At 43.8% G+C, this 26951-nt stretch overlaps 1 protein-coding gene and 1 pseudogene across 3 annotated transcripts in view; one reads left to right on the top strand and one right to left on the bottom strand.

Annotated features, from left to right (window-relative positions):
- WBP1L (WW domain binding protein 1 like) overlaps positions 1-26951 on the bottom strand; it is a 57774-nt gene that overhangs the window by 29317 nt on the left and 1506 nt on the right. Inside the window, exon 1 of one of the 3 annotated variants that reach the window (XM_061162502.1) lies at positions 20771-20789. The exons of 1 other annotated variant lie outside the window; for it this stretch is intronic. In XM_061162502.1, the coding sequence (XP_061018485.1) occupies positions 20771-20773 (3 nt within the window). In that variant the 5' untranslated portion in view covers positions 20774-20789. Of the gene's footprint in view, positions 1-5213; positions 5418-20770; positions 20790-26951 lie in introns of those variants that run through there. One more of the 3 variants, XM_061162501.1, reaches the window with a different exon arrangement.
- Positions 17487-17600, top strand: LOC133070894 (small nucleolar RNA SNORA70; annotated as a pseudogene).

The following is a 26951-nucleotide window of genomic DNA, read 5'->3' as shown; positions in this document are numbered from 1 at the left end:
TACGAGTTTTAGCTTCCACCTCTGGTAGCACAAACGAGTGCTACCCTGGTGTCTGCTGCATTATATAAAGCCAGTTCCCTTCCAGCAGAGTCTCACTTACTATGTCCTAAACCTGGTATCAAGGATAAAGAAGCCCACACAGGAGGGTAATGGTGACTGGGACACTCAACCCAGACAAGGAACAGGGCTGTGGGGAGGCGGTCTGACAGCAGATTTGGTGCAGAAACGCTCCCTGTGACATGCAAGAGCAGGACAACACTGAAGACAAGCGCCTCCACAGTTACCACCGCCACACTGGAGCTCTGTGATCTCGAAGAGTTAACTTCTTAGTTTCAGTTGCCTCATAGGAGAAAGGAGATAAGAACTCCTACCTCCTGGGCTGTCATGATGAAATAATCAAAGTATCATGCCCGGCAGCATAGGGGTTAAATTAGAAGTTAGCAAATTCCCTCAGCCCTCTCCTTTGAGTATGCCCTCCCCACTTGCGGCTCCATCACAACACTTTCAGTGCTGTCCTTGGGAGTCCCGAAGATTTCTGACAGTGTCCAGGGAGTAACCAGGGTTCAACACTCTGGCTACTCTGTCATATTCAGCATCAGGCCACACAAGGGCCTAACACAAAACTTCCCTGGTGGTTTAGTGGTTAAGAATCCACCTGCCAGTGCAAGAGACATGGGTCTGATCCCTGTTCCAGGAAGATCTCACATGATGCAGGGAAGCTAAGTCCCTGCGCCACAACTACTGAGCCTGTGCTCTAGAAAGCCCATGCACCACAACGAAGAGTAGCCCATGCTCAGCCCCACTGGAGAGAGCCTGTGCAGCAATGAAGACCCAGTGTGGCTAATAAACAGATAAATCTTAAAAAAAAAAAAAAAAACAGTAAACACCCCCTGTGCCTCTACCCCATACATTCCAACCTGGGAAGGGCCCCATGCCTGAAAGGGCCCCAGACCCACTGCAGCTTCACTGGGGATGACTTATTTCAGTACCAGGGATCATCACACTTTATCAGTGAGGACATCTCAGGGGATAATGATCCTAGAGAAAGGCAACATTCGAGGTGCAGAATATAAATTATTGTCCTGATGGATCTAGGCTGCATTCTAGCAATTAGAACTCACACTGGTCCTTCCACACACCTACTGTGCAACAACTGAGACCACTGGACTGTGCAAAGGACCACCTGCAAAAGCCACCTTTCCACACTTCTGAACCGTACCACTCCGCTCCTACTGTCACTCACCGCCACCTGCCTAAAGGTCCATCATCTGTGACCTTGTTCTACGCCCCCTACCTGTGAGGACGGGGATAAAGTTTTTACCCCTTTGTATCCAGGATATGCTTTGAGTGGAACAGGTGCTCAATACTTTTCAGATAGAGATGTTGGTCACAAGAATTTCCAGCATTATAAAATCAATACCTTCTGAATTAAACATGAAATAGAATTCATTCAAATCAGCAGACCAAGAACATTCTGTTGTAATCTTGTTCTTTGAAAATCAGTAATCCATCTGTTAGGTATACAGGATAGATTCCCTCTTAACCAGAAAACTCATTTTCTGATCTTGCCAGATAATGAGGGGATGGCATGCTCAACTACATGTTATACCTAAAATGTGCCATGTGGTGCCATAGCACAGAAGTACAGCAGGTGATTCTCTTCAGAACTTCAGCCCCAATAAGCACAAAAATACTATTCTCTAGTCAACCCTGTAACTTCCAGGGGGTTGTCTTAACTGTCCCTTAACTGGAAGAACTAACACAGCCTAAGGCTTCCCTGGTGGCTCAGTGGTAAAGAATCCGCTTGCCAATGCAGAGACATGGGTTCAGTCCCTGGGTTGGGAAGATCTCCTGGAGAAGGGAATGGCTACCCACTCCAGTATTTGCACCTGGGAAATCCCATGGATAGAGGAGCCTAGGGGGCTACAGTCCATGAGGACTGCAAAAGAGTCAGAGGTGCAGGATGAAACTTAGCAACTAAACAGCAAGGCCTAGCTGCCCTTTATAGACAATGAGTTCATGCCACACTCATTATTCGATTGAGGCCCCTCATGCTTTCCTTCCTTCTCTGTGTCATAAAGGACACCAATACTTGCTGAAGCAAGGTCTTTGTCTTATCTCAGGCACACCTAATACCCAGACTCATGGATGACAGTGTCTTGTCATCTGCAAGAGAAGACAAAAACAACACTCCCGACCTGATCTGTCTGGAATGCTCATTCTCCAGCTCACATGTCTGGTAAACTCCTACTCATCCTTCGAGATTCAGACAAGAAGCACCTTCTCAGGAAAGCCTCCCATGTCCATCCCGCTCCCCAAGCCTGATGCTTTCCCACCCTCTGCTGTCCTAGTTGCTGGGGATCCTCTGGTTCAGGCTTAGCACACTGTCTTATAGCTATATCCAAGCTACTCAAGTGAAGGGAAGGGGGTGAGGAGTGTGGGCCAAGTTGAGGCGGAAAATCTCCAAGTGTGGCTAGATATTACCAGGTCTGAATTACCTGGGGAACTTAATAGAAATGAAGATTCCTGGGCCCTGGCCCCACACCTACTGAATCTATATTCTAATCACCCCACTCCTAGGTGATTTTTATGCATTTGAGAATGACTGCATTAGAGTGTGATTTCTAGGAAGTAAGCACGGTGCTTTATTTATCTTTTGTGCCAGGTCCACGTTCATTAAGTGCAGTGGCATTATTCAGTAGATGCGATGTGCATGAGAATCTTTCACAGAGTAAAATGCAAAAGGGCATTCAGATACACGTGTTTCATCTGGTACCTGGGCCACCTAGAAATAAACTTCAGAAAATATGCCCCGGCGGGAGCAATGCATTAATCCAATTCCACTTTCATAGACACCAGTAGATAGCAAGGAAAACACCAGGCTTTGGAATCAGAATGCCTGGGTTTAAAATTTTTAAAACAAAAGAAACCAACCAACCAAACAAACAAAAAAAGCCAAAAACAAACAAACGTTAATGACTGTTTCCCTAGCTAGCTGATTAACCTTGGACAAGTGGCTTACCTTCTGTAAGCCTCAGCACACACTACCAGAGAAACAGAATCACAATCCACATAAGATAGGTGTGTTACGTGTATTAAGAGGGAAATAATATATGAAAGCATAGATATATCTGTGAGCGTGTGTGTATGTGTGTGTGTATATATATATATATATATATATATATATATAATGTATGATAAAGACTAACAGCATATATGTTTTGTGTCATTTTCTTAAAAACAGAATTATCACCAAGTAATTTTTAGAAGGCTGGCTTTTACATAGGTCCAATAAAGAACACAGCTTCACTGTTAGACACAGAAATACTGGAAATATACAAAATTATGTTACCAAAGATACTCAGGGTTCTCACAGGCAAAGTTTGAATCACAGAAGGCTGGGATAGAAAGGGCCTCATGAGGTCCTCGAGTCCAGCCCTCTACCAGGAACCCATTCAGAAACAAGAACGTAGATTCATCGCTGCCGGGCAGCCTCTGAGATGTTCCCCACAACCAACCCAGCCCTTCACGCCATGCCACCCAGCGCTGCATCCTCTCACTTAACTGCGGAGGTTACTGGACATGAGCACGGATTACAGTCATCACTACAGTACGGATTACAGTAAGCAATGGCCTCCCAAGTCTCAGTCAACAATGTCCAAATCCCAGGGCAAGAGCTCCTGCCATTAGATCCTCCACCTCTGTCTAGAAACCAGTCCCTCTAGCTTCTTGTTTCCTTACGTTTTTACTAAATGTCTATTCTCAGTCAGCCAGAGTGCTAGTGTTTTAAATACATTCTTTCGTCAAATTCTCCCAATAACTCTTCCAGTAGGTTTTATTATTTTCAAGACGAGGTTCAGAGCAGTTATGCAGCCTCTGAGACCCTGCGGGGGAGCCAAGATACAGAGGCAGGTCTTTCTGGCTCCCCAGTCCTACTCTTTCCACTGTATCAGGCAGTTTCCAGCTGCTATTCCCCGCCTGCTGACATAGCAGGAGATGCTTCCTATTTCCAACACTGCTCAAAATCCTTGCCAGGGCTTACTCTGCCCACAAGTCAAAAGGACAGCCTTTCTTGAGGGACAGAGGAGGTGCTCCAATAGGGTCCCCACTCTCTCTGCCTACCTCTGCATCAAAGGAACTCTGACCATTAACAAAAGCACTAATAGAACGCGTGGAACTTTTCAGAAAAGCTTACTTTTAGAAGAATTTCAGGCCACCCAAGGGATACTCTAGCCCTTTTCTAAGAGTGACATTAAACCAGCAGTCCCTAGCAGCAAATATACTACCTTTCTAAGACTTCTGGTTTGATCACATCTGTGGCTTTTTCTCACCCAGGAACAGGCAGCAGAAGGGTGTGCGTCTGTCCCTACCCCCACTTACAGCCACTGCTGGTTACAGCTACACATTCCGATACAGACATGCCTCTCAGACCAAAGAGGGGGCAGGGGTGGCCTGATCTCAGAAGCCCTGGAACAAATAGTTGGCAACAGCTGTGTTCTCAGAAGACCGCAGTTGGTCGCTACTGTTTTCTCACTCCACACTAGGTTACCGGCTATAATTCAAGTGCCCCTACTTCAAACGGCAGCTCGCAAAGTAATCAAGTGTCTGCCACAGGGGTCTGCTGGCTTTGAAAACTCGATCAGGAAGACCAAAATGTGCTCAGTCCCACCCCCACCCCTCTGAGACATTCAGGACATCCCTGAGACCCACAGCCCTGACCACAGGCTTAAAAGGAGAAAGTCTCTAAAAGGAGCCCTTCCCTATAAAAGAAGGACCCCCACCCCAGCTCAGAATCTCTTCAGAAGCAGAGAACTGTGAAGAAATCTCTGCTAACTAACCCAATCAAAATGGAGAAGGAATAAAAGGGGTTTTGATCAGGAATCCTGCTCTGCCTCTCCCCCTCCCGGCCTCACCCCTCAACTGTTTCCTCACTAAGGCTTTGGCAACGGTTTTATGGTGTCTAATGGAAAACCAGAACAGACACCCCAGCAAGATCTCAGGGATATAGGGGGGTTAAGAATCCGGTGACTAGGGGAGTAAGGAGCAACTAGAAAGCAGGAAGAAAAGCCTGGAAAATTCTGTAAGGGAGCTGGCCTGCTGTAACTGCAAGACATTTTCTAAAACGCTCCCTCCACCCAAAGCAGTAGTGAGATAAGTAAGCTCCCACCCTCGTCCCTTTCCGAACCCAATCCCCAGACCACCGGTTCCATTACCTGTCTAAGACCCAAAAGGAAAGGCATCCTGCAAGAGCATCGTCCACACTAACGTTGGGAACAAAGGGCTTTTGAAAAGTTAAGGTCTTGGAAGGAGCATTTCCCCTGGCGGGCCTGGTGCTCAGCGTTCCCGGTTACCCGGCCTTCCTTAGCAAAGAAGAAAAAGTAAACAGAGTTCTGGGACCAAGCAGGCACTCTTCCTCCTGCTCTCCTCGCTTCTCCCCCCTGCCTGGCTCCGACCCACCCCCACCTTCTCGTGACATATCTCAGACGCAGCAAAGCTGAAGCTGTCTGCCAAGGGGGAAATGACATCAGTTCAGGCACGGCAGAAAAAAACTCCAGACAGCTGCTGTAGAATACTGAGAAGGATGTGCTGCAAACCTATGAAGTCCAGCCCTGGACCCACCTAGGACTGGAGCCGACAGTGAGACGGGGACAAGGCCGCTGCCCTCTCCCCTTTGCTCCCCTCGGCTCTGAGCAGGCTGGACTGTACATAAATCAAGGCTTTAACACTGCAAAGAGCTACATTTCTCTGAATAATGATGGGATTCTAAGAGCTCCCAAGGAATTGTTTCTCCTCCTTGGTTAAGAAAACGGGCCCAGGAGCTGTCAGTTTCACAGAAATTTTCCCACCTCTGCCAGAACCAGTGCCCAACAGTGCACCACGCCTGGCTGTTCCAACTTTCTCAAGGGATGGATGCAATTCAGAGAGAGCTGGGAGGGGCACCTCTTTCCCAGCGAAGGTAGGACACGTTACCTTGGGTGCTGACCTCTCGAGCCCTTGCTCTGACAGGAGAGTTTATGTTTCATAAACAGACTGCATGTACAGGTGCCAACATCTTTCCTCACTTGTCTTACAAAAGGTACAACAAGTCCCACCGCAGCCTCCAAGTTGCCAGTGAAGCAGATCTCTATATTTAAACCGACTCTTGCTTCTGAAAAGTTCACTTCCTTAGGTTTGTCAGACTTTCTTCTCTAAGTGCAGTTTATAGAGAAATGGCTCTCTAAAGGCAAGCTTTAGTACAGGAAGCAAAGGCCCCGGGGTTAGCGTCCCCACCTGACTCTTCCCAGTCAGCGGTGTAAGCCAGCTCTTGTCTGGCTAATGTTCCCTAAACAGCAGGTCACACTCACTCCCTCCAGCCATGAAACCTTTAGCAAAGACAACAGTAGCAAGGGTCTGTGTTTGGATTTGGACTTGGAAAAACAACTCACAAGGAGAACAATCTTCAGAGGAACTTTGTAAACCCAGTTACTTTCTAATAACTTCCTAAGCTGCAGATTAATGATATTTCCATCACTCAAAGCAAGTATATCTCATCTTTTTATTTTCTGCAAGTTTTCTTTCAGCGATACTCAGCGAAGGCCCCCGTGGGACTGGCACTGTGCTGGGCAGACCCAGGTAAATCAGAAATGATTCTTGCAAATTGTTATCTTTCATCTCTACTGAGGACAATAAATTAGCAGCACATAACACTTACAGCAAGGTGACTTGCCAAAAGTACTTTTCAATCATTAGCGAATCCAGCCAGACACACAGTGTACTTGCTACAGGTCTCCCACTGACGGTCAAGGTCACATCGACTTTCCTGACAAGGAAATGAATAAGCCAAGCCAGCTGGGCCATTTCCTGGAGGCTCACAAAGAAATGACTAGCAGCCTCATTGCTATAGAGAAAGGAAGAGGGGTGAAGTGGCTTCTGCCACTGCAGGTGTTTGGGGACTAGGAAGCCATTCTTCAGTGAATATGTACCCTCAAGACGCAGTCATCTAGTCTAGCCCATGTCCTGTTTCTGCCCTCACATGTAGGCTGAACTGCCAGTCAGGCAAGCCTGGACATTGAGACACATCCCTCTGGGAAAGAGAGAAGAGACAGCTTTCCACACACTCTTTTCATTTCCTCAAACGTAGACCATCCCCAAACACACCCAGTATTATTAACTCTGACAATAAAACTGGTGAAAAAGGCATCCTCAGCCCCTTCTGGGCAACTCTGCCCTGAACCTAACTGACAAGACAGCGTGACAGGCACAGCTCTGTGGAAAGAGCACACGGCGTTAAGCGTACTCTTCATCCATTCATCCACACCTCCTGAATGCCCACAGTACGCCAGGCACTGGTGCAGGAGCTGGAGGTACCACTGTGAGCAAGACAGTCAAGAATCCTTGCTCTAGTGGACAAAGGAAACTTTCCACACTTCTAAATAATATTTATCAGCAGTCATCTCTGATTAAGTGGAACTGCAACAAGATTACTAGAAATCCAAAGATAATTTTGTCAAAGTTCAATCTAAATGATCAAAATGGCAACACAAGCTTCCCAATTTCCTCGCAACCTAATAAATCATTCTTTTAAGGATGCTACTCAAGACAGTGTTTCTAATCAGCATTTGTCAACTTTTATCTTCTTACAAGATGATAAGATTCTGTGTACAAGGCAGCACTAAACTGAAAACAACATCATACACTCTAACAAAGTGACCGCTGAGAATGGCATCTTCCTCACTGATCTACTCTTCCTTGCCCCTAGTCTCTGACCAACCCTCACTGAGCTCTAAAATCTGGGGGATGAGGAGAAAGAGCAGCTGAAATGGCAAATGCAGGCATTCCCAGGAAGGCAAGTTCACTTTTTGCCATGACTTACCAATATTACCACAACCCAGGGACAAAGTAGTCAATTTGGGGATTTAAGAGGCAAAATGATAATCAGTAGTTTCTATCAGTCTGAAAAAAGATTCTTTTATATAAGTGATCCAGATTCATACATGGTGGACCAAAGCTAAGTCAAATCCATTTTAGTCATCTCCCTGACACAATGCAGAATTTGATTCAATGCTGAATTCACCAACTTAAAAAAGGGGGGGAGAGGGAATTCTCTGGTGGTCCAGTGGTTAGGATTCTGTGCTTCCACTGCAAGGGGTACAGGTTCCATCCCTGGTCAGGGAACTAAGATCCTGCATGCTACAAATCACACTAAACCAGAACTGACCAGGATTATGCTGTCAAAATGTTCTAGTTTAATAACTGTTTATGGCCCCGAGTCGTGACAAAGTAATGTTGAAACCCTCTGGATTAATGTATTAAAGAAGACATACTGCAACAGCTATACTTCCCTGATAGCTCAGTTCGTAAAGAATCCGCCTGCAATGCAGGAGACCCTGGTTCAATTCATGGGTCAGGAAGATCCACTGGAGGAGGAATAGGCTACTCACTCCAGTATTCTTTGGCTTCCCTTGTGGCTCAGCTGGTGAAGAATCCACCTGCAATGTGGGAGACCTGAGTTCAATCCCTGGGTTGAGAGGATCCCCTGGAGAAGGGAACGGCTACCCACTCCAGTATTCTGGCCTGGAGAATTCCATGGACTGTATAGTCCATGGGGTCACGAAGAGTTGGACACGACTGGGCGACTTTCACTCACTCACTGCAACATAATATATGTTCATAGCTAGTGAAATTCATTCCTTCACTATAGTTGATTTAAGAATCTTCTGGCAACATTTTCCTAGGCAGCCTATGCATTTAAAATCTTTAAATTATGAGAAAGGGCTTCCCTGGTTGTTCAGTGGTAAAGAATCCACCTGTCAATGCAGGAGACACAGGTTCTATCCCTGCTCCAGAAGATTCCACATGCAAAGGGGCAACTAAGCCTGTGCACCACAACTACCGAGCCGGTGCTCTCGAGCCTGGGGGCCACAAACACTGAACCCATGAGCTGCCACTACTGAGGTCTGCATGCTAAAAGCTTGTGCTCATCAGTAAGAGAAGTTACCTCAATGAGAAGCTCATGCACTGCAGATAGAGAACAGCCCCTGCTCACTGCAACTACAGAATGCCTGCACAGCAACCAAGACTCAGCACAGCCAAAACTAAATAAATAAAACTTTAAAAATAAATATTTTTAAAAAAATTCTGGGAAAGAGGCAGGGAGAGATAAGTTATTTGCTAGTACTGACAATGAAACCAGCCTTTATGTTGAGAACTTTCATTTAACCAACATCTCATGATCCCATCATGTAGGTATTAATAGCCTTACTGCTCAGATGTAGAAACTGAGGCATATGGAGACCTGCCCAAGGTCACATAGCAGCCAGAGTAACAGCAAGGATCTCAATGACGTCTCTGGCTCCAAAGACTCTTTCCTTTACAATAATACAGGAGTCATGCTATTAGACCAGAAGTTACCAGTAAAGCAAAAGCCAGAACTGAGGGTCAGCTAAACGCTAAGCACTCATGTCCCTAGTCAGTGCTCTGGAACCCTGTCTGTAAGACTGTCACTTAACACTGGATCTGACAGTAGTGTCCCCAAGGATGGGGTCAGGGCCTCCCATTCTGACTGACTTTGGGGCCTGAGCTCCATGAGGTAAAAGACTGGGGCAGTCCTAAAGTTCTCAAAAGTTCCCAACATGCAACCGGTCCCCACACAAGGAGCAAGGTGGCATGGAAGGTCTTCCATGCCTTGGATCTCAGGTAACCTGGTGAAGTGTTCATTGGCCCGCAGAGGCTAAAGGAGACTAGGGCTGAGGGCTCTGAGTTTCTCATTTCACAATCAAGGAATCTAAAGAAAGAGGGTTTTGTCAGAACAGGATAGCAACTGCCAGCTTCCAGGGCAGGAGGTAATCTCCAGACCTAAAGCCTTTTATTTCCAGACGCTTTGAGTAGAGGCTGCGATGCAGACACAGAACATCTAAGATAAAAATAAAAGACCTTTCTTATCACTCTCAGGCTGTGCACAAGCACATTTAAATGCCTTCGAGTTCTGACTCAAAAAATGCAGAAATGAATACTAACCCAAACCTCAGATTGACAGGACCGCCACAATCAAAGTCAAACCAAGATGTCCTGTCACGAATGTGAGGCTGGGCATCAATAAAAGGATCCTGAAGTAATTATTTTGGGGAATGCCATGGGACGAATTCCAAACCCAGAACAAAGATTTGCAGAACCTTGCCAAGTAGAAATGTTAAGGACTGCTCAGCTGCCAGAAACCAAGAATACTAACTTATCTGTGTCCTGGGGCTGGACAAAGGCAGACAAGGAGCAAGCCTGCCGAGGCAAGGTAACACACCTCTCCTGGGTTCCGACAGGGACAAGGAGTTCTACAAGGCACAGGGCTTGTTTCTTCTACAAGGCCTCCGTGAAAACCCAGGGATGCTCTCCTACTACTTTCCTGAGTCTTCCCAGAAGTCGGCTAAGTAAACAGCCCTCAACTGCAGTACACAATCACTTGATAAACATCAGATGATATATTTCAGAGAGGGAGAACCTGAACCCATGTTGCTATCTCATATTTTACAGATGAAAAACAGGTGCTTCAGTATAGTTAGGTAACTCATTCAAAAACACACACCTAGTAGGCAGTTGGAGCCAGCATTTTAGCCAAACCTGTGTGGTTGGACAAAATGGCTGAACACGCATGGACACAGTGTTTTGATATTATACCCGTCACTTCCCCCCTTCTGTGACATGATAGTCACAGTCATGTCCAGCCATCAGGATAGACCACGAGGATGAGAAAGATGCGCTACTGGATGAACTGGCCTTGCCCTGAAAGAGTGACTTACTCAATTACACAATGAGGGAGAAAAGACCTCAGACAGAAACAAATGGCACCCTATAATAAAAGTGAGGGAAGGAGCAGAGCCAGAAGTCTAAGACAAGCTTGAAGAAAGGAAGCTGTTGAGGGACAGACTGGCTAAAGAAAGTGTCACCATGAGATGGCTAACTAAAAAAAAAAGTAGGGTTTGGGGGAGAAGGTGAAAGCGCTAAGCAAGGCCAAGCATGACCAAAAGCATGAAAACAAGGGCACATGGGGCATTCAAAAAGGCTGAAGAAGATGAAGCAAAGATCAGCTGGGGGTAGAGTGCAGAGGCCAGCAAATATGTGCTTGTTTACTGAGTATCTGTAAGTGGCACATTTTTTCTTTCTGATGACTATGGTAGCACTATAAATGTCAAGGGCAGGAACTTCTGTTTTGTTAAGTATCTTAGATTCTCTTGCTGTTTAATTATATTTCCTCCTAAAATATGATAAATCCTGAATCTGATTTTGTGGGGGGATGTGGGAGGTGCAAGGAAGACATCCATGCAATGGTACAGCCTTAATCTTTTAAATAGAGAGGTCAAAGTAGCAGAAGCTGAAACTGGTTTACAACAGCTTCCTAAGGTTTCTGCCTCCTGCTTATCTGCCCCTTAACAAGAAAATCCTTTTTTGTTGACAATCAATCACTCTGTTGATATTTATTACCTTCGTGGATAAATATTTACTGCCCTCTCTGGAGAGTCCAGGGGTCTCTGAAACTCACCACTAACCAGGAGCTGTCACTGATGGTTAATGAGCTGCTGCTGGGTCCACAGCTTTAGCTTTATCAAGTACAACAGCAGCCTTGTTTGTTTTTATACCAAAATGCTAGGTTCACTCTTCCTGCCCTGAAAACAGTTCAACCTCAACCAAACTGGCAAGTAGCCAAGAACTACATGAAAATCAGCAAGCTACAACTCAAGGCTGTCCCCAGAAAGATTTCATGTCTCCTCACAAACTGCTCTCTAAACCAAAGATCAAAATAAGAAGAAATGGGGGGACCTAGGTCACACAAAATACATGATACACACACACGTGACCTGGAAAGAGAACTGCATTTAGGGAAATTGGTCTTCAAGGCCTCCACTAAATCTGATTTCAGCTTCCACTTAGGAGCAGGACAAAGAGAGATTCAACCTACTTTTGGTGAAATGGTGGCAGGCCCCTGGAAGGTCCAACATCATGTCATTTTATTGAAGACACCTCAATTCTGAATCCCTGCAGATTCAGGGGTTCTGGGTGCTCTGGGCTTTCTGGGTGCAAAGTCATAGGAGCAAGTGTGCAGACTCTCCAATGTGAGATCTCGGTTGTGCTTTATAAGAAGATCCGCTCCCTTGTCTATGTGTCAGCAAAGTCATTTATTCTCAGGCCTATCTCTTCTTGTATAGTATAAGCAACTAAAGGGCAAGGTACATAACTTTCATTTCTGTGTCCCTCACAGTACCAAGCAATGCATCGCACAAAGCAGGCCTTCAAGAAAAAATGGTCACATGGATGAGGGAATTGACAACTACAGAGAAAATGGTAAAAATTAAGTTAGTACAGCTAAACCCCAAACATTAGGGCAGGTGACTTTTTCCTGGTCACAGAAACCTGAAAAACAGCTGAGAGATAAGGAGAGCACCTGGATGGTACTCTGAGCTCATAAGGCTTGATGAAGGGATTGGGAAACCTGGTTATCCACCTCCAATTTTCTCAGCTGAGGAATTTAAAGCACTTAAGCTATCTCAAAAGCCAAACTCCCTTCCTCAAGGTACAGCTGGGACATGACTGAACGCCCCAGTAATAGTTTTTCAGTTATGGGGAATGGGATGAAGCGGGTCCTGGTTTTGTCTCCCATTCACCAGAAATTCCATTAGGAACACCTGGAAGTCACCTTTTCTGCTTAAAGGACTATGAGACTTAATAAAGCCTAGCTGGAAACACAGCTCCTGGCACCAAGCCTTTTCTCATTTCCTGGATCTTATCTAAATAAAATATTACCTCCTCCTTCCTTCGGTAACCATACTTCGTTCAGGTCTAAGATTTCATGGTCAAAAACACCAGCAGAAAACTTTAAGACAACTTATTCTTCCCAGAAGTTGTAGGGAGTGTGGAAACTTCTGGAACATGCACGTCCACACCCCAAGTAAGATGATGACTGAAGGTGGTGAAACTGGAGAGGGAATCCACCAGATGCCAAGGATGCTGGACCTTTCATCACATTATGGCCAACCACAGGCCACACCTGAACCCTATGGATTCCCAGGCCACAAGGGATGAAGCAACACAGGATGACAGCAGTATGTAAACCGACTTCAAAGACACTTTGACCATGGGTCCAAATCATGAAGAAAGCATGAGCGCAAAGCAAAGGTGGACAGGCAGACCCTACTCTGTATGCCTAATGTCTAGGGGAGAAAATGATGGCAGGGCCTTTGAGAAAGCATCCCATTGGGCTTCCCTGGTGGCTCAGTGGGAACGAGTCTGCCTGTCAATGCCAGAGAAAACATCCCATCACAGCAAGAAGTCCATGCAGGCTACTGTACCTCTCGGGGAAAAAAGGCAGCAGGTACCAATATCCTATTTTATATTCACCGTTCCAAAGTCCTTCACTTTGCTCAAGATGCATATCCTTGGCAAGGTGTGCTCAGTATTACAGAAAAGGAGGCTCTAACCAGTGAGAGACACAGTAAAGCATCATTCTTGCAAAGAATTCAAGGCTTATAAACTACTTTCACATCTCTTTTCGTTGTTCCTTACATCAGCTGATGATGGGGCCAGGCAGTTATCACCACTCCCACTTGCCGGACAGTACACCGAAGGTCTGAAAATGCTAGGTGACTTACGGCTAGACCGACGGTTTCTAACTGAAGGGGCAGAGGTCTTCCCATAGAATCCCAGTGAGTGACCGCCTACAGGCAGATTTCCCTGCAAGCTATACTCTGTCAGGGCTCTGGCACTCCACTCATTCTCATGACCCTGGGCCAGTTACTTCATCTCTCTGAGCCTTCACTACATCTATCAGCATCACCCAGAGGCTGCTCCAAGGCAGCCATTTCTGTGATAAGATGCTCACATGGTTGAAGAAATTCACGGTCTCTTTTAGAGATTCACTGTGTATGTGCTTCACAGTTAAGCCTCTGAAGGGCCCCACAGTTAAGCAGCTTGTTTAACCCTAAGCCTCCTATACCTCAAACAGCACAGCCTTTCTTATTGAACATCTGTTCATAGAAACATTATCTTATCGCATCTTTCAGCCTCCAAATTCTATTTTCCATCTCTGCTCATCAGTTGTGAACCACCCCCCATACTGTACTCTGAGGGCAGGTGTAGTCAAGTCAGGCTCTGGATGGGAGACACTGTGCCCTGGACAGCTGAAAGACAAGCCATGAGCGCTAGTCTCCTCAATTCCCCGTGCTTCTCTGAACCTCTGGGCAATCTCTGAACAAGATTTTCCCAAAACCTCTCCCTACACTAGAAATTGAGGGCAAAAGTTAGTCAGAAGTTAATCTTTCACTTTATATACTGAGCAGAGGCTAGAAATGTATGCGTGTGTCCCCCACCCCCTAAAAAAAAGACAAAGATTTCAGAGGGATAAAGAAGAGGACTGCCATGATTAAAACTTCACCACTAGAGCTGTTCAAGTAAACAAAGAAAAACCTGTGGTTGGAAGAGCACTTTTTGATACCCATAGGACTGAAGGGTGTCACTTTTTTAAAGTGGTGTAACTCTTCTGGATAATTCCTTATGAAAACATAAGAACTATCATAATTAGCTGAATTTTCTAATTGGATTTTTACCTCTAGATCCAAATTACATTTTCACATGCAAGATCCTCTCCTGTAATGTTAAGGAATGTCAAGTTTTTAGGGTGTGGTATGGAAGAGTGGTTATGTTCTGGAACAAAGTCCTTTTATCTTTTAGAGATTCAAATGGAACTATTTATGATTGAGATGATAGGAAGTCTGCAACATGCTTCAAAATAATTGCAGTGGGGATGAATGGAAGTGAAAGTAGATATAGATAAAAACAAGACTGGCCGAAATGCTAAATTGCTGAAGTTAGGAGGTAGGTACGTAGGTACTTCATTGTATTATACCATTCTCTTTAGCATTATTTTTGTAAATGTTTAAAATGCTCCATAGTAAAATAAAGGATCTTATTCTGAATAATGTCCATTTTTTACCCTAAATAATATTAAGTTTTAGAAAGCCCTAAAAGAACTAGGGAACATCAACAGCTTGAGTAACAAAAGAAGAACATAAAGTGACATTAATCAAAATTAAAAACAGCTGTATTTTAAAGGACACCATCAACAAAGAAAAAATCAACAGAGAACAGAAAAAAATATTAGCAAACCATTTATCTGATAAGATATTAGATAATGATATCTGATAAGTGTTAACTGTGGGATTCTTCAGAGGCATAACTATAGAACACATGCATCATGAATCTCCACAAGAGATGGTAGAAGATTCTGACTAAGAGAAGGTAGACTCTGTGGGCCTCTTACAGCAGAAATGACTAGGTGAGCTAAAGTAACTGGCCCTGGGTCATGAGAATCAGAGGTAGCATGGCTAGGTGTAGAGCGCCAGAACCCTAACAAAGTCTGGTTTTAAAGGAAAATCTCTCCTTGAGCAGTCACTCACTGGGATTCCATGTGAAGACTGCTGTCCCTTCAGTCACATAAGACTGCTTATTTTAAAGTAAGCAAAGGATTGAACAGGCATTTCTCTAAAGAATATATGCAAATGGCCAATAAGAACACAAAGAGATGCTCAGCATCACTAGTTATTAGGGAAACGCAAATCAGAACCACAATGGGATGCACCCACCAGGATGATTATGATTATTTAAAAAAAAAAAAAAAGGCAACAGTGTTAAAGAGTATGTGGAGAAGCTAAAATCCTCACAAATTGGTAGTAGGGATATAGAATGGTGCAGCCGCTATGAAAAACAGTTCCTCAAAAGTTAAGCAGAGTGATCATATGACCTAGCAATTCCACTTATAGGTATATAACCAAGAGAAAGAAAACATATGTCCACTCAAAACTTGTATATTCATGTTCAAAGCAACATTATTCATAATAGCCTCGAAGTGGAAAGAGCCCAAATGTCCATCAGTTAAGAACTAAATGTGTTACATACACACAATGTAATATTAATTGGCCATAAAAAAGGAATGACATATGGCAGCAACAGAGATGGACCTAGAGATCGTCATACTGAGTGAAGTCAGAGACAAATATCATATATCATTTATATGCAGAATCTAAAAAACTGGTACAAATGACCTTATTTTCAAAACAGAAACAGAGATGCAGAAAACAAACTTATGGTTACCAGCAGGAAATACACTGGAAGATTAGGACTGGCATATATACACTACTGTATATAAAATATACAACTAATAAGGACCTACTGTATAGTACAGGGAAATTGTCTCAATATTCTGTAATGACCTATATGGGAAAAAAATCTAAAAGAGGAGTGGATATAGGTATACATAGAACTGATCTGCTTTGCTGTACAGCAGAAATGAACACCAGCTTCCCTGATGGCTCAGCAGTAAAGAATCCATCCGCAATGCAGGAGACATGGGTTCAATCCCTGGATCGGGAAGCTCCCCTGGACAAGGAAATGGCAACCCACTCCAGTACTCTCGCCTAGAAAAAATGCCTTAGACAGAGGAGCCTGGCAGGGTACAGTCCATGGGGTCACAAAGAGTCAGTCACAACTGGGCAACTAAGCACACGTGCATGGAGAAACACAACACTGTAAATCAACTGTATTCCAATAAAAATTTTTTAAAAAGGAGTGACTTACTGACACGTTACAACATGGACGAACCTTGAAAACACGATGCTAAGTGAAAGAAGCCAGTCATAAAATAGCATATGGTGTATGAGTCCATTTACATGAATTGATCAGAATGGACAAGTCCACAGAGACAGAAAGTCAATTAGTAGTTGCCAGGGATTTGGGGGATCTTGGAAGGAGGGGTGGGAATGACTGCTGATAACAGTACTTCTTTTGTGATCGATGAAAATGTTCTGAAATTAGATAGTGGTGATGGTGGCCCAAACTTGTGAATATACTAGAACTTACTGAATTGTATATTCCAAAAGAGTGAATTGTATGGTATGTGAATTATATCTCAATAAAGCTGTATTAGGTCTGGCATCCTGCAGTCCATGGGGTCATAAAGAGTTGGACGCGACTGAGCGACTGAACAACAACAAAAGCTGTATTACAAAAATAAAATAAAAGCAAGCCTCAGAAAGCATTCTCAACTCAGAACAGGAAGTACCAAACGGAGGTTGGGGACTGGTGTCAAGAAGCCTCAGGGAGCCCCTCAGCTCAGTACAGTACATTGTGAGCTGAGAGCAGGCAGATCTGCAAGTGGCAGTGCTGTGGACAGAACGAACGACGATCCAAAGCCCCCCACTCTTTTCCTCGCTCAAGAGGGTACAATGGTGTGTATATCAGAATAATAGCATATATCCTAACTTACCTGCTCTAAGAATAAATAATTTTACATTTTATTATTAGAAACCAATTGTTTTGCAGCCGATTAAGCTGATCATTGGAGAAGGAAATGTCAACCCACTCCAGTGTTCTTGCCTGGAGAATCCCAGGGATGGCAGAGCCTGGTGGGCTGCCGTCTATGGGGTCGCACAGAGTCGGACACAACTAAAGTGACTTAGCAGCAGCAGTGGCAGCAGCAAGTTGATCATGGGGGCCTGGTGCAATGGCTGCAAATAGCAGCCTCCTCGGTAGTGTATGCAGCCTGGTGCCTGTGCAGGTTGCTCAAAGGGATCCTGGGGACAGCCCTTTCCAGGACCTTCAAGACTGGCATGCTGTCCCCAATCAAGGTTCCAAACCAGTAGGCTCAGTGTCTTTGGAAGGCCCCAGTGGCCTTCCAAAGGGCACAGTGGTCAGGGTCCACGTTGGCCAAATTATGTCTATCCACACCAAGCAGCAGGACAAGGAGCATGTGACTGAAGTCCTCCTCGGGGCTAAGTTCAAGCTCCCTGGCCATCAGAAGATCCACATCTCCAAGAAGTGAGGATTTACTAAGTTTAATGAGGATGAAAACATGGGCACAGAAGAGCGGCTCACCCTGGATGGCTGTGGGGTCAAATACATCCCTAATCATGGCCCCCTGGACAAATGGCAGACCCTGCACTCGTGAGAGCCATGGTGCTGTCTCCTCCTTAATCATACCCACCAGTAAGTCCTACTTTCCTGTCCAAAATAAAATTGCTGAAAAAACACCTCTCACCTGATTGCCAAGGGGGATGATATGTAAAGTGATTCATGTTCATTTTGGACAAGGAGTAAACCAAAATGTACTCTTAAATCCCTCCACCGAAAATAAGTCTTGGGTCAGTAAGGGAATGGGGAAGGCTTAATGTTCACCAGAGCTAAAATAATTAATAATGACAACAACAAAGGTTAACATTTGCCCAGTAATTACTATGTGGCAGGTACTGCCTATAGGCTAGGTGCTAACATCCCATTTCACAGATGAGGATACTGAGTTAACTAATTAGCCCAAGGTTATATGGAAGTAATCTGGCTCTAGAGTCTGCACTCTTCAACAACGTCAGTTTTAAGCATCTCTTCTTCTGGGATACCACCATGGAAGGGTGGTAGTTTGGGCTTGAAATTAAACTCGTGTGCCTCACAGCAACTAGCCAACAGCTCCAGGCCAGCTGCCTGACATTCTCGAGGGAACCACAAACCACTTCTTTTAGCAGAGGGGCAGGCATTTCTACCCTCCTCTGGCTACAGGCTCACTGCCCTTGGGTGAATCCTGCTCCACAGCAAAGGGAGCAACCAGTTTGCAGACCGGGAGGAGACTTCTAGGCCTTTGAGGAAGTAAACCGAAATGTTCTCCAGGAGCCTGTGTTAAGAGTCAGAAAACACATCTTCAAGGATAAGCAGAAGGTGCAGGTGAAGAAATGATACTCACGTCTGTGGGGAAGTAAGCCCTACTAATGGGAATGTGAACTGATACAACCGTGTTGGTAAGCAACTTGGCACTCCTGGCCCCGAATTCCAAATGTCCACACATTATAACCCCATAACCCCAATTTCACTTCTAGGAATCTAGCAGACTGCAGACAGAAATAAGTGCAACAATGGTCTCTATAGCACAGTGTGAAAATGCTGTGCTTGGACACAATGTATGTTCATTAATGGAGGGGTGGTTAAATAACTTATGATCTAAAGCAATAACATATAGGCATTAAAAAAAAAATCACATGGCATACATGCCATATGAAAAGAAGCCTACAATATATGAAGATTTTTAATAAGTGCATATTGTTAAAATACTACATGTAAAGTATCCATTTTTGTTTCAAAAACAAATGAAAAATTCTATTCAATACTCTAATGGCTCACATGGGAAAAGTCTAAAAAATAGTGGTTATATGTATAACCGATTTGCTCCGCTATACACCTGAAACTAACACAATATTATAAATTCAATAAAATTACATACTCCAATAAAATTTTAAAAAACAAATGAAAGAAAACAAAGAATGCTACCCATACCAACAGTTTCATATATTTTATGTGTATATAAGTTTATACATAGGAGTTATATTACTGTATCTATAAATATGCAGCATAAGCAGAGAGGCCACCAAAAATACACACCAAACCACAAACTTTCAATTTTTCCTCTAAGTATTTTTGTATTTCTCTGTTACTTACTATTGTTATGAGCCATTGTTATTTTTGTGTAATTAAAAACTGATGTGAAAAGGTAACTTAAAGCCCAAAGAAAAGCAGCAATCAGGTCTAAGAAAGGAAACGGAGAGACAGCCAGAGTGGACCTTCTGCCAAATCAGGTCAGAGCAGGTTTTCTGCTCCTCGCCCCCATCCACCGCAACAGCAGCAAGGGGATTTGCATATTTAAAAACAAGGGACTCAAGAAAGAAGAAAGAAGTACACAGGATGAACTTCTTACACTATTCAACTCTATATTCAAGTCCCCAATAACTACAGTGCTCCAACATCCCAGTGCAGAAAGCCAAATATTAACTTTCTCTCCCAAGTAAACCACAAATATGTAAATCCGACTGATAAACTAAGCTATGGTGCTCTCATTCTGTGTTTGGTTGGTTTTTAACACAACCGGAGTGAAACTGCCAGGTGAAATCTTAGATGAGGAATGTAATTTTTAAATGGCGGACAAAGAACAGTTATGTACAATTTTGTAAAATATGATTATTTTCTCCATGAACGGCATGCCTCTGATCTATAAGAATGTATAATAAAATAGTTACAACATAGTCTGTCTTGCTCCATATTTAAAAATCAAAACAGATATGTTTTTATAACTTCACTCTAAGATCCATGCTTCCAAGCCACAAATATTCTTACAACATCTTACATTTACTCTCATCTCTTCCAAAACAAATTTAAATTATTTAAAACACCTATTGTGAATCAAAACTGAGCCGTGGCACTATGAGTGATGATGGCACCAGGAACAGAAGATACACAGCTTATCTGCTGTCCCACAGAAGAAAGTATGGAAAGATGAAAACCATAAGTAAATAAATCCGGCTATGGGAGTGTAGCTGAGTGAGTGAGAGGATCCAAAAAAACTCCATCCAGGCAAGACTCACAAGTATGAGAGGATGACAGACTTTAATTCCCACACTGGGAAAGCCCAGAATTGTATCAACAAGCTGCAGAATTCAATAGAATGAGATTTGTTTCCCTTTTCCTTACCTCCCAGGTTGCAGTATTCTGGATTTATTTGTATTTCTTTGTTTGTGGTTTCCACATTGAATGTGGGTTTTTGGCCAGACTTTGCTCCACCCAGTGGATCTGTAAAGGATGGGCCAAAAGGGCAGTGCCCACGGCTCTCTGTCGTGTGCTGCTGAGCAGACAGGTCACCCTGATCCACTATCACCACTCCCTGCACCCAGTGGCCACGCTCTGTGGTCAGAGGAGGCTCGGTGGCCCCAACAAAGCCTACCATTGAGGTTGCAGGGCAAGGAATGAACCCACGTCACTGGACTACCTGGTCTTCACGGTCCCTCAAACATCAGTCCAGCTCCTTAAGGCAAGAAAGAAAGAGGCCCTCAGGTGCGTGACTTGGCCAGGCATTCTATAGGAGTTGGAATTTTAAATTCAAAGCCATCTAAGTTCCCCACAGCACCCACAGAGTAGTCAGCCTGTGCCCGGTATCCACAGATGAGCTGCATCCGGGGGCCTGGCAAAAAGGACTCTCCTCCAGACACAGCCCCACTGAGGTCCAGGACCGTGAGCTTCCATCGTGGCGACCAGAGGACATCTAATGGTTTCTGCAGGCTGAGCATGTGTGGGAACTAACATTCATGAAGCCAAAAATGAGAGGAGAGCCAAGACTTGGAATGAGGAAAGGAAAAAGTTCTAAGAACATGACTCAGTTCAGAGTGATTATGGGACCATGGAGGACACAGAAAAGGAAGTAACTGGCCATCCCGTTTTCACTGGGGCGAAAACAAACATGTTCTTAAAGTGAAACCACAAGGGTAGACCAAAGTGAGAGGAAAGAAAGTTCAAGATGGGGTGACTGAGGGAGGCTCACCTGCTTACTGAACCACAGACTGAAAAAAATGTGCTTTTGTCAAAACTGTTGATGTTGGCTGACAAAGCGGAGCTGACTGGTAACTCACGTCAACATATCAGAGAGTAATCAAGATTCAGGACATCAAAGCTTTAAACTGTCCCACCTGAAATATGTTGTCAGAGGTTATTTCACACACATCTCTTCATAGGGAAGAAAGAAAGAAAGTGAAGTCACTCAGTCGTGTCCAACTCCTTGCGACCCCATGGACAGTAGCCTGCACCAGGCTCCTCTGTCCATGGGATTTTCTAGGCAAGAGTACTGGAGTGGGTTGCCATTTAAAGCTGACCTCAAATCCCAAGATTCTGAACAGGAGCCGGTAAGGGGACAGCAGGTACCATACAAGGGTTCCTCCTCTTTGGCACTACTGACATTTTGGGCCAGACAATTCTCTGTTGTTGGGGGGACTACCCTCAACGTTTAGCAGCATCTCTGGCCTTCACACAACAGATGCCAGTAGCGCTCCTGAGTTATGACAATCACATGTTTCCAGGGACTTCCCTAGTGGTTCAGTGGTTAAGAAACTCTCATGAAATGCCAGGTATGTGGGTTCCATTCCTGGTCAGGGAACTAAGATCCCACATGCCCTGGAGCAAGCCCACACACCACAATAACTGAGCCTGAGTACTTCAACAAGAAAGCCAGAATGCCACAACTAGGTCTCGATGCAGCCAAAAATAAATACTTAAAAAAAAAAAAAAAGATTCCAAACACTGACAAATGTCCTCAGGAAAAGCTGTTCCCAATTGAGAACACCACTCTACATAGGTTCACCATGAAAAGTTACCTACACAAGTAAAAGATCAGAATCAAACTTAAACTCAGATATAGAACAGGATCAAGGAAGTCACTTCAAACTCCCCAAATCTCAGTTTCTGAACTTAGTTTGAGAGGTAACACCAACTTACCAATCACAATGAACTCTGAGGACCCTCAAAAATAATAATAGTGGTGAAGTGAAGTCATTCAGTCATGTCCAACTCTTTGCAATCCCATGGACTGTAGCCTACCAGGGTCCTCTGTCCATGGGATAAGTATTATTATATTTAATAACCATTAAGTATACTCCAAAAGCTTTACATACAGTATGTCTTTTCACCTCCCAACAAATCTATAAGGTACATGCTATTACTATTCCCATTTTGCAGATGAGGAAACTGAGGCACAAAGAAGTTCAATACTTTGCTCAAGGATAGTAAGTGGAAGAATAAAGTTTGGAACTCACATAGTCTGCCCCTGAAGCCCATGACTCCACCACTCCATGAGACCATATTCCAGCTCCACACTGGAAAACTGTTAGATCTGCATCATCAAATAGGTGGCCAGTAACCACAATATCATACCGTATCATTCCAGACTTCTGGAAAACAGTCTGGCAGTTCCTCAAAAGGTTACACAAAGACTTATTAGTCCCAGCAATTTCACTATTAGGTACATACCCAAGAGAAATGAAAACATATCTACATAAAAACATGTACATGCATGTACACAGCAGCATTGTTCATAATAGCCCAAAAGGGGAAACAGCCCAAATGTCCATCAACTGATAGACAAATAAAATGTGGTACATTCATACAACTGAATATTGCCCATAAAAAAGGGAATGAAATGCTGATACATGCAAAGAAATACCAATACATCAACATGGAAGAAACTTGAAAACATGATGCTAAGTGAAAGAAGCCAGTTACAAAGGACCACATGGTATATGACTCTATTTATACAGAATGTCCACAATGGGTAAATCCAAAGAGACAGAAGGTAGATTAGCAGTTGCAGGGGCTGGAGGAGGAAGGGGTGTAATGGGGAAGGGCTGCTAATGGTTATGGAGTTTCTGCGTGGAGAGACGAAAATGTTCCAAAATTACATAGTAGAGATGCTCACACAACCCTGTGACTTGCTGAAAAAATATATTTTCTGTACACTTTAAAAGGATGAATCCTTTGCCAAGTGAATTATCTCTCAATAAAGTTGATATGAAAAAATTAAATGTCATTAAAAATTCAGTTTCTCAGTTAACCTAGTCACATTTTAAGTGTTTAGTAGCCACACATGGACAGCACAGATACAGATGATTTCCAACATCATATAAGTTCTACTGGACAGCACTGCTTCAACAATGGATAAAAGGCCTCCTCACCATCTAACTGCAGCCCACCTTTCAAGTCTCAACCTACTCTCACAGTCTTTTGCACACCCACAGGCAAAGCTTCTACCACAGACTGTGGGCCTCTTTCAAAAGCTCCATTCCCACTCTTTCATACTGGAGTAACCAACCCCCCCCCCCCCTCCCAATTCCTGGTCCACAGATACCCTACTTAATCTTATCAACCTTGAAAGTGAAGTCACTCAGTCGTGTCTGACTCTTTGCGACCCCATGGACTGTAGCCTACCACACTCCTCTGTCCATGGGATTTTCCAGGCAAGAGTACTGGAGTGGGTTGCCATTTCCTTTAGAGATCAACCTTGAAAGCCCTGTCCAAATGCCTCTCCCTCTATGAAGCATTTCCTAAATCCCCACCTTCCCCCAGCCCTAGCCATGGTTCCCATAGTCCTTTGTATGCACTCCCATTATAGGGACTTGTTACACTCCTTATGACCCTTGAACAGCAAGGAGATCAAACCAGTTGATCCTAAAGGAAATCAGTCTTGAATATTCACTGGAAGGACTGATGCTGAAGCTCCAATACTTTGGCCACCTGATGCAAAGAGCCAATTCATTGGAAAAGACCCTAATGCTGGGAAAAACTGAAGGCAGGAAGAGAAAGAGAGGACAGAAGATGAGATGGTTGGATGGTATCACCGATTCAATGGACGTGAGTTGGAGCAAACTCTGGGAGACAGCGAAGGACAGGGAAGCCCAGCATGCTGCAGTCCATGGGGTCGCAGAATCGGATATGACTGAGCAACTGAACAACCATTACAGCACTGATCCCTCCAGATTACAAATCAGTGTTTATTATCTGTCTTTCTCACAAGATTATCATCTCCTTGAGGACAGGGAGCTGGCTACTCATTTGAGGGTTCCCAGTGCCTAGGAATAATAATAGCCTGCTGCAAAGAACGAACGTTTCAGTAAACGTTTGCTGGAATCTACTGAAAGGATTTACATAAGCAACTCATGGTGTTGATTTTAGACAACTGTTCACTTTGGTGTATAAAACAGGCTAAGAAAGAGAAAGAAAGAGGATAAGAATTTGAAAGTCTCATAACTCACAAGAAGGAATGAGGGTGGTCACACTATAATGCTGTAGTTAGGAAAGAAGAGTGGAGTAGGGCTTCTGGACTGAGAACTAAGGCAGTAGAGATAAGTAAGGGTGGGGGGAAGGGATACACTATTGGAGGGTGCGGTGGGAAAAAACAAATCATGAGCTAGGGCCCCTGTCCAGCTCAAAGTTTGAAGCATGGCAGAGGAAAGGTAAGGACCACATCTCTACAGATTTGCACCCAACCCATCGGTTGGATCACTTTATGGAAAAAGACATTTCTACTAAAACTTTAAATACTACAGTCAGATATCTAACCAACAAGAGAAAGAAAGAAACTCTGTATCTCCATCATAATTCAACTGAAAGAGACAAATGTCAAGGCCTTTCTGTTTGGAGACTCCATGGCTGTTTTTATTCTTTATAGATTCACAGAATCACATCTAAGTTGCAAGCATCTATAGGAGAATTAAGTCTAAGTTCCTAATCACAGAAGGGAATTAAACTGATGAACTCATCTGGGCCAGGATGGCAGGAAATAATTGTTCCAGTGCAGAGCTGGAACCAGAGAAAGAAAGCTGCCAAATATTATCTGATATGAAATGCAGGTTTTTAAAAAAGATTGTATTATGAAAAAGAATTTATCTGTATATACATATATACATGTGTGTTTATATACACGTATGTGTATATATACACATGTACATACAAATGTACATACGTGTGTGCGTGTATATATGCACATGTTTCTATACACACACACGTGTGTGTTAGTCACTCAGTCTTGTCTGACTCTTTGTGATCCTATGAACTGCAGCCCACCAGGCTCCTCTGCCCATGGAATTCTCCAGGCAAGAATACTGGAGTGGGTAGCCATTTCCTTCTCCAGGGATCTTCCTGATCCAGGGGCTTGGGTCTCCTGCATTGCAGGCAGATTCTTTACTGTCTGAGCAACCAGGGAACTGAGATACACACACATATATACATAACTTAATCACTTTGCTGTACACCAGAAACTAACACAACATTGTAAATAAATTATACTTCAATTTAAAAAAAAAGACTGTATCTGATAGAGCCATGTCAAGAGGAAAAAAATGCAATGAGGTACCCATACCACTTTCAAAACGGAAAGAGTACAGAGAGTCCTCCTCAATTCAGAGCTAGCCAGAAGCCACTTGTTGAAACAAGGACAGCGAGTACCTGAAGTACATCCTATACCAAGTGGTCTCTTAATTTTTTTTTCATCACTGATTTCTGTAAGCCAAAAAAAAAAAAAAAAATTAAATTGACTAAACTGTGGGGGATTCAGAGTTAATTATTATAGAGTAACTTCCATTTCAAAGGTTAAAATTCACAAAACAATTCTCACCACTGATACTGAGAAAGAGAGTCTATAAGATGAAGGCAGGAGTGTTTGGGGGAAAGGGTCAGGGGGAGAGACTACTCATTTCAGAAACTTCCCCTTCTCTGCAGGACCTGTAACAACCTAATAGCTGCCGTCCAATGTTAGCATCCATCCAAACGGAACAAAGTACAAAAGCCGCCCTGTCCCCCAAGTAAGTATCGGAAGTGCCAGAGAGATGATAAGCAAACAGCCTGTGATCCACAAATGGCAACTAGGGCATTACACTGAGGATCCCTCCCACGTCGTCTCTCCACCTCTTAGGCTTCCATGACCTGGGAAGGAACCTTCATTTTCCATCCGGTTAAAGAAATGGATCTGGTTCCCACCAGATGCCAATCACTGCTCCCGACTAGGGAGATGCAGTCCACAGACCCAGGGAACCCAGGTTCAAAGCCTGCACTGTTCCTAAATCAACCCCCTAGTAATGCTAATTACTGGTTACTGGGAACAGTCTTTAGAGATACTTAGGTGCAGGTATAAAGGAAAAGCAACAGTTTGTTCTATATTTTGCTCTCTCAGTATCTATACTTCTTAGCTTGACCAGTCCTAAGGGCAGTAACTTTTTTAATAAAGAAAACTTATTTCTCCTGCCAGTTTATGATTTTAACTGAGAAAAGAAAGAACCCCAACAAAGCCTAGAACAGAAGAGTCCCAGCCCAAGAAAAGGGAATGTGCTGGGCCAGAAAATGAGCTCTGTTCCTTTCACATGTTATTTCTAACATACATAGTCTTTGAGAAGAGCAGGTGATACTTACACAGACAGATGAAACAACAAATTCTGGAAGAGCCACACAATGGAGTATTATTCACCCAAAAAAAGGAAAGAAACACATGCTACAATGTGAATAATCCTTGAAAACTTTATGCTAAGGGAAAGAAGCCAGATACAAAAGGTCATATATTGTAAGATTCCATTTACATGGAATATCCTGAA

The sequence above is a fragment of the Dama dama genome, chromosome 15, assembly GCF_033118175.1.
Source record: "Dama dama isolate Ldn47 chromosome 15, ASM3311817v1, whole genome shotgun sequence".
In the NCBI taxonomy this organism is placed as follows: Eukaryota; Metazoa; Chordata; class Mammalia; order Artiodactyla; family Cervidae; genus Dama; species Dama dama.
The sequence above is the reverse complement of the archived record's forward strand: the minus strand, read 5'-3'. Positions and strand labels throughout refer to the sequence as shown.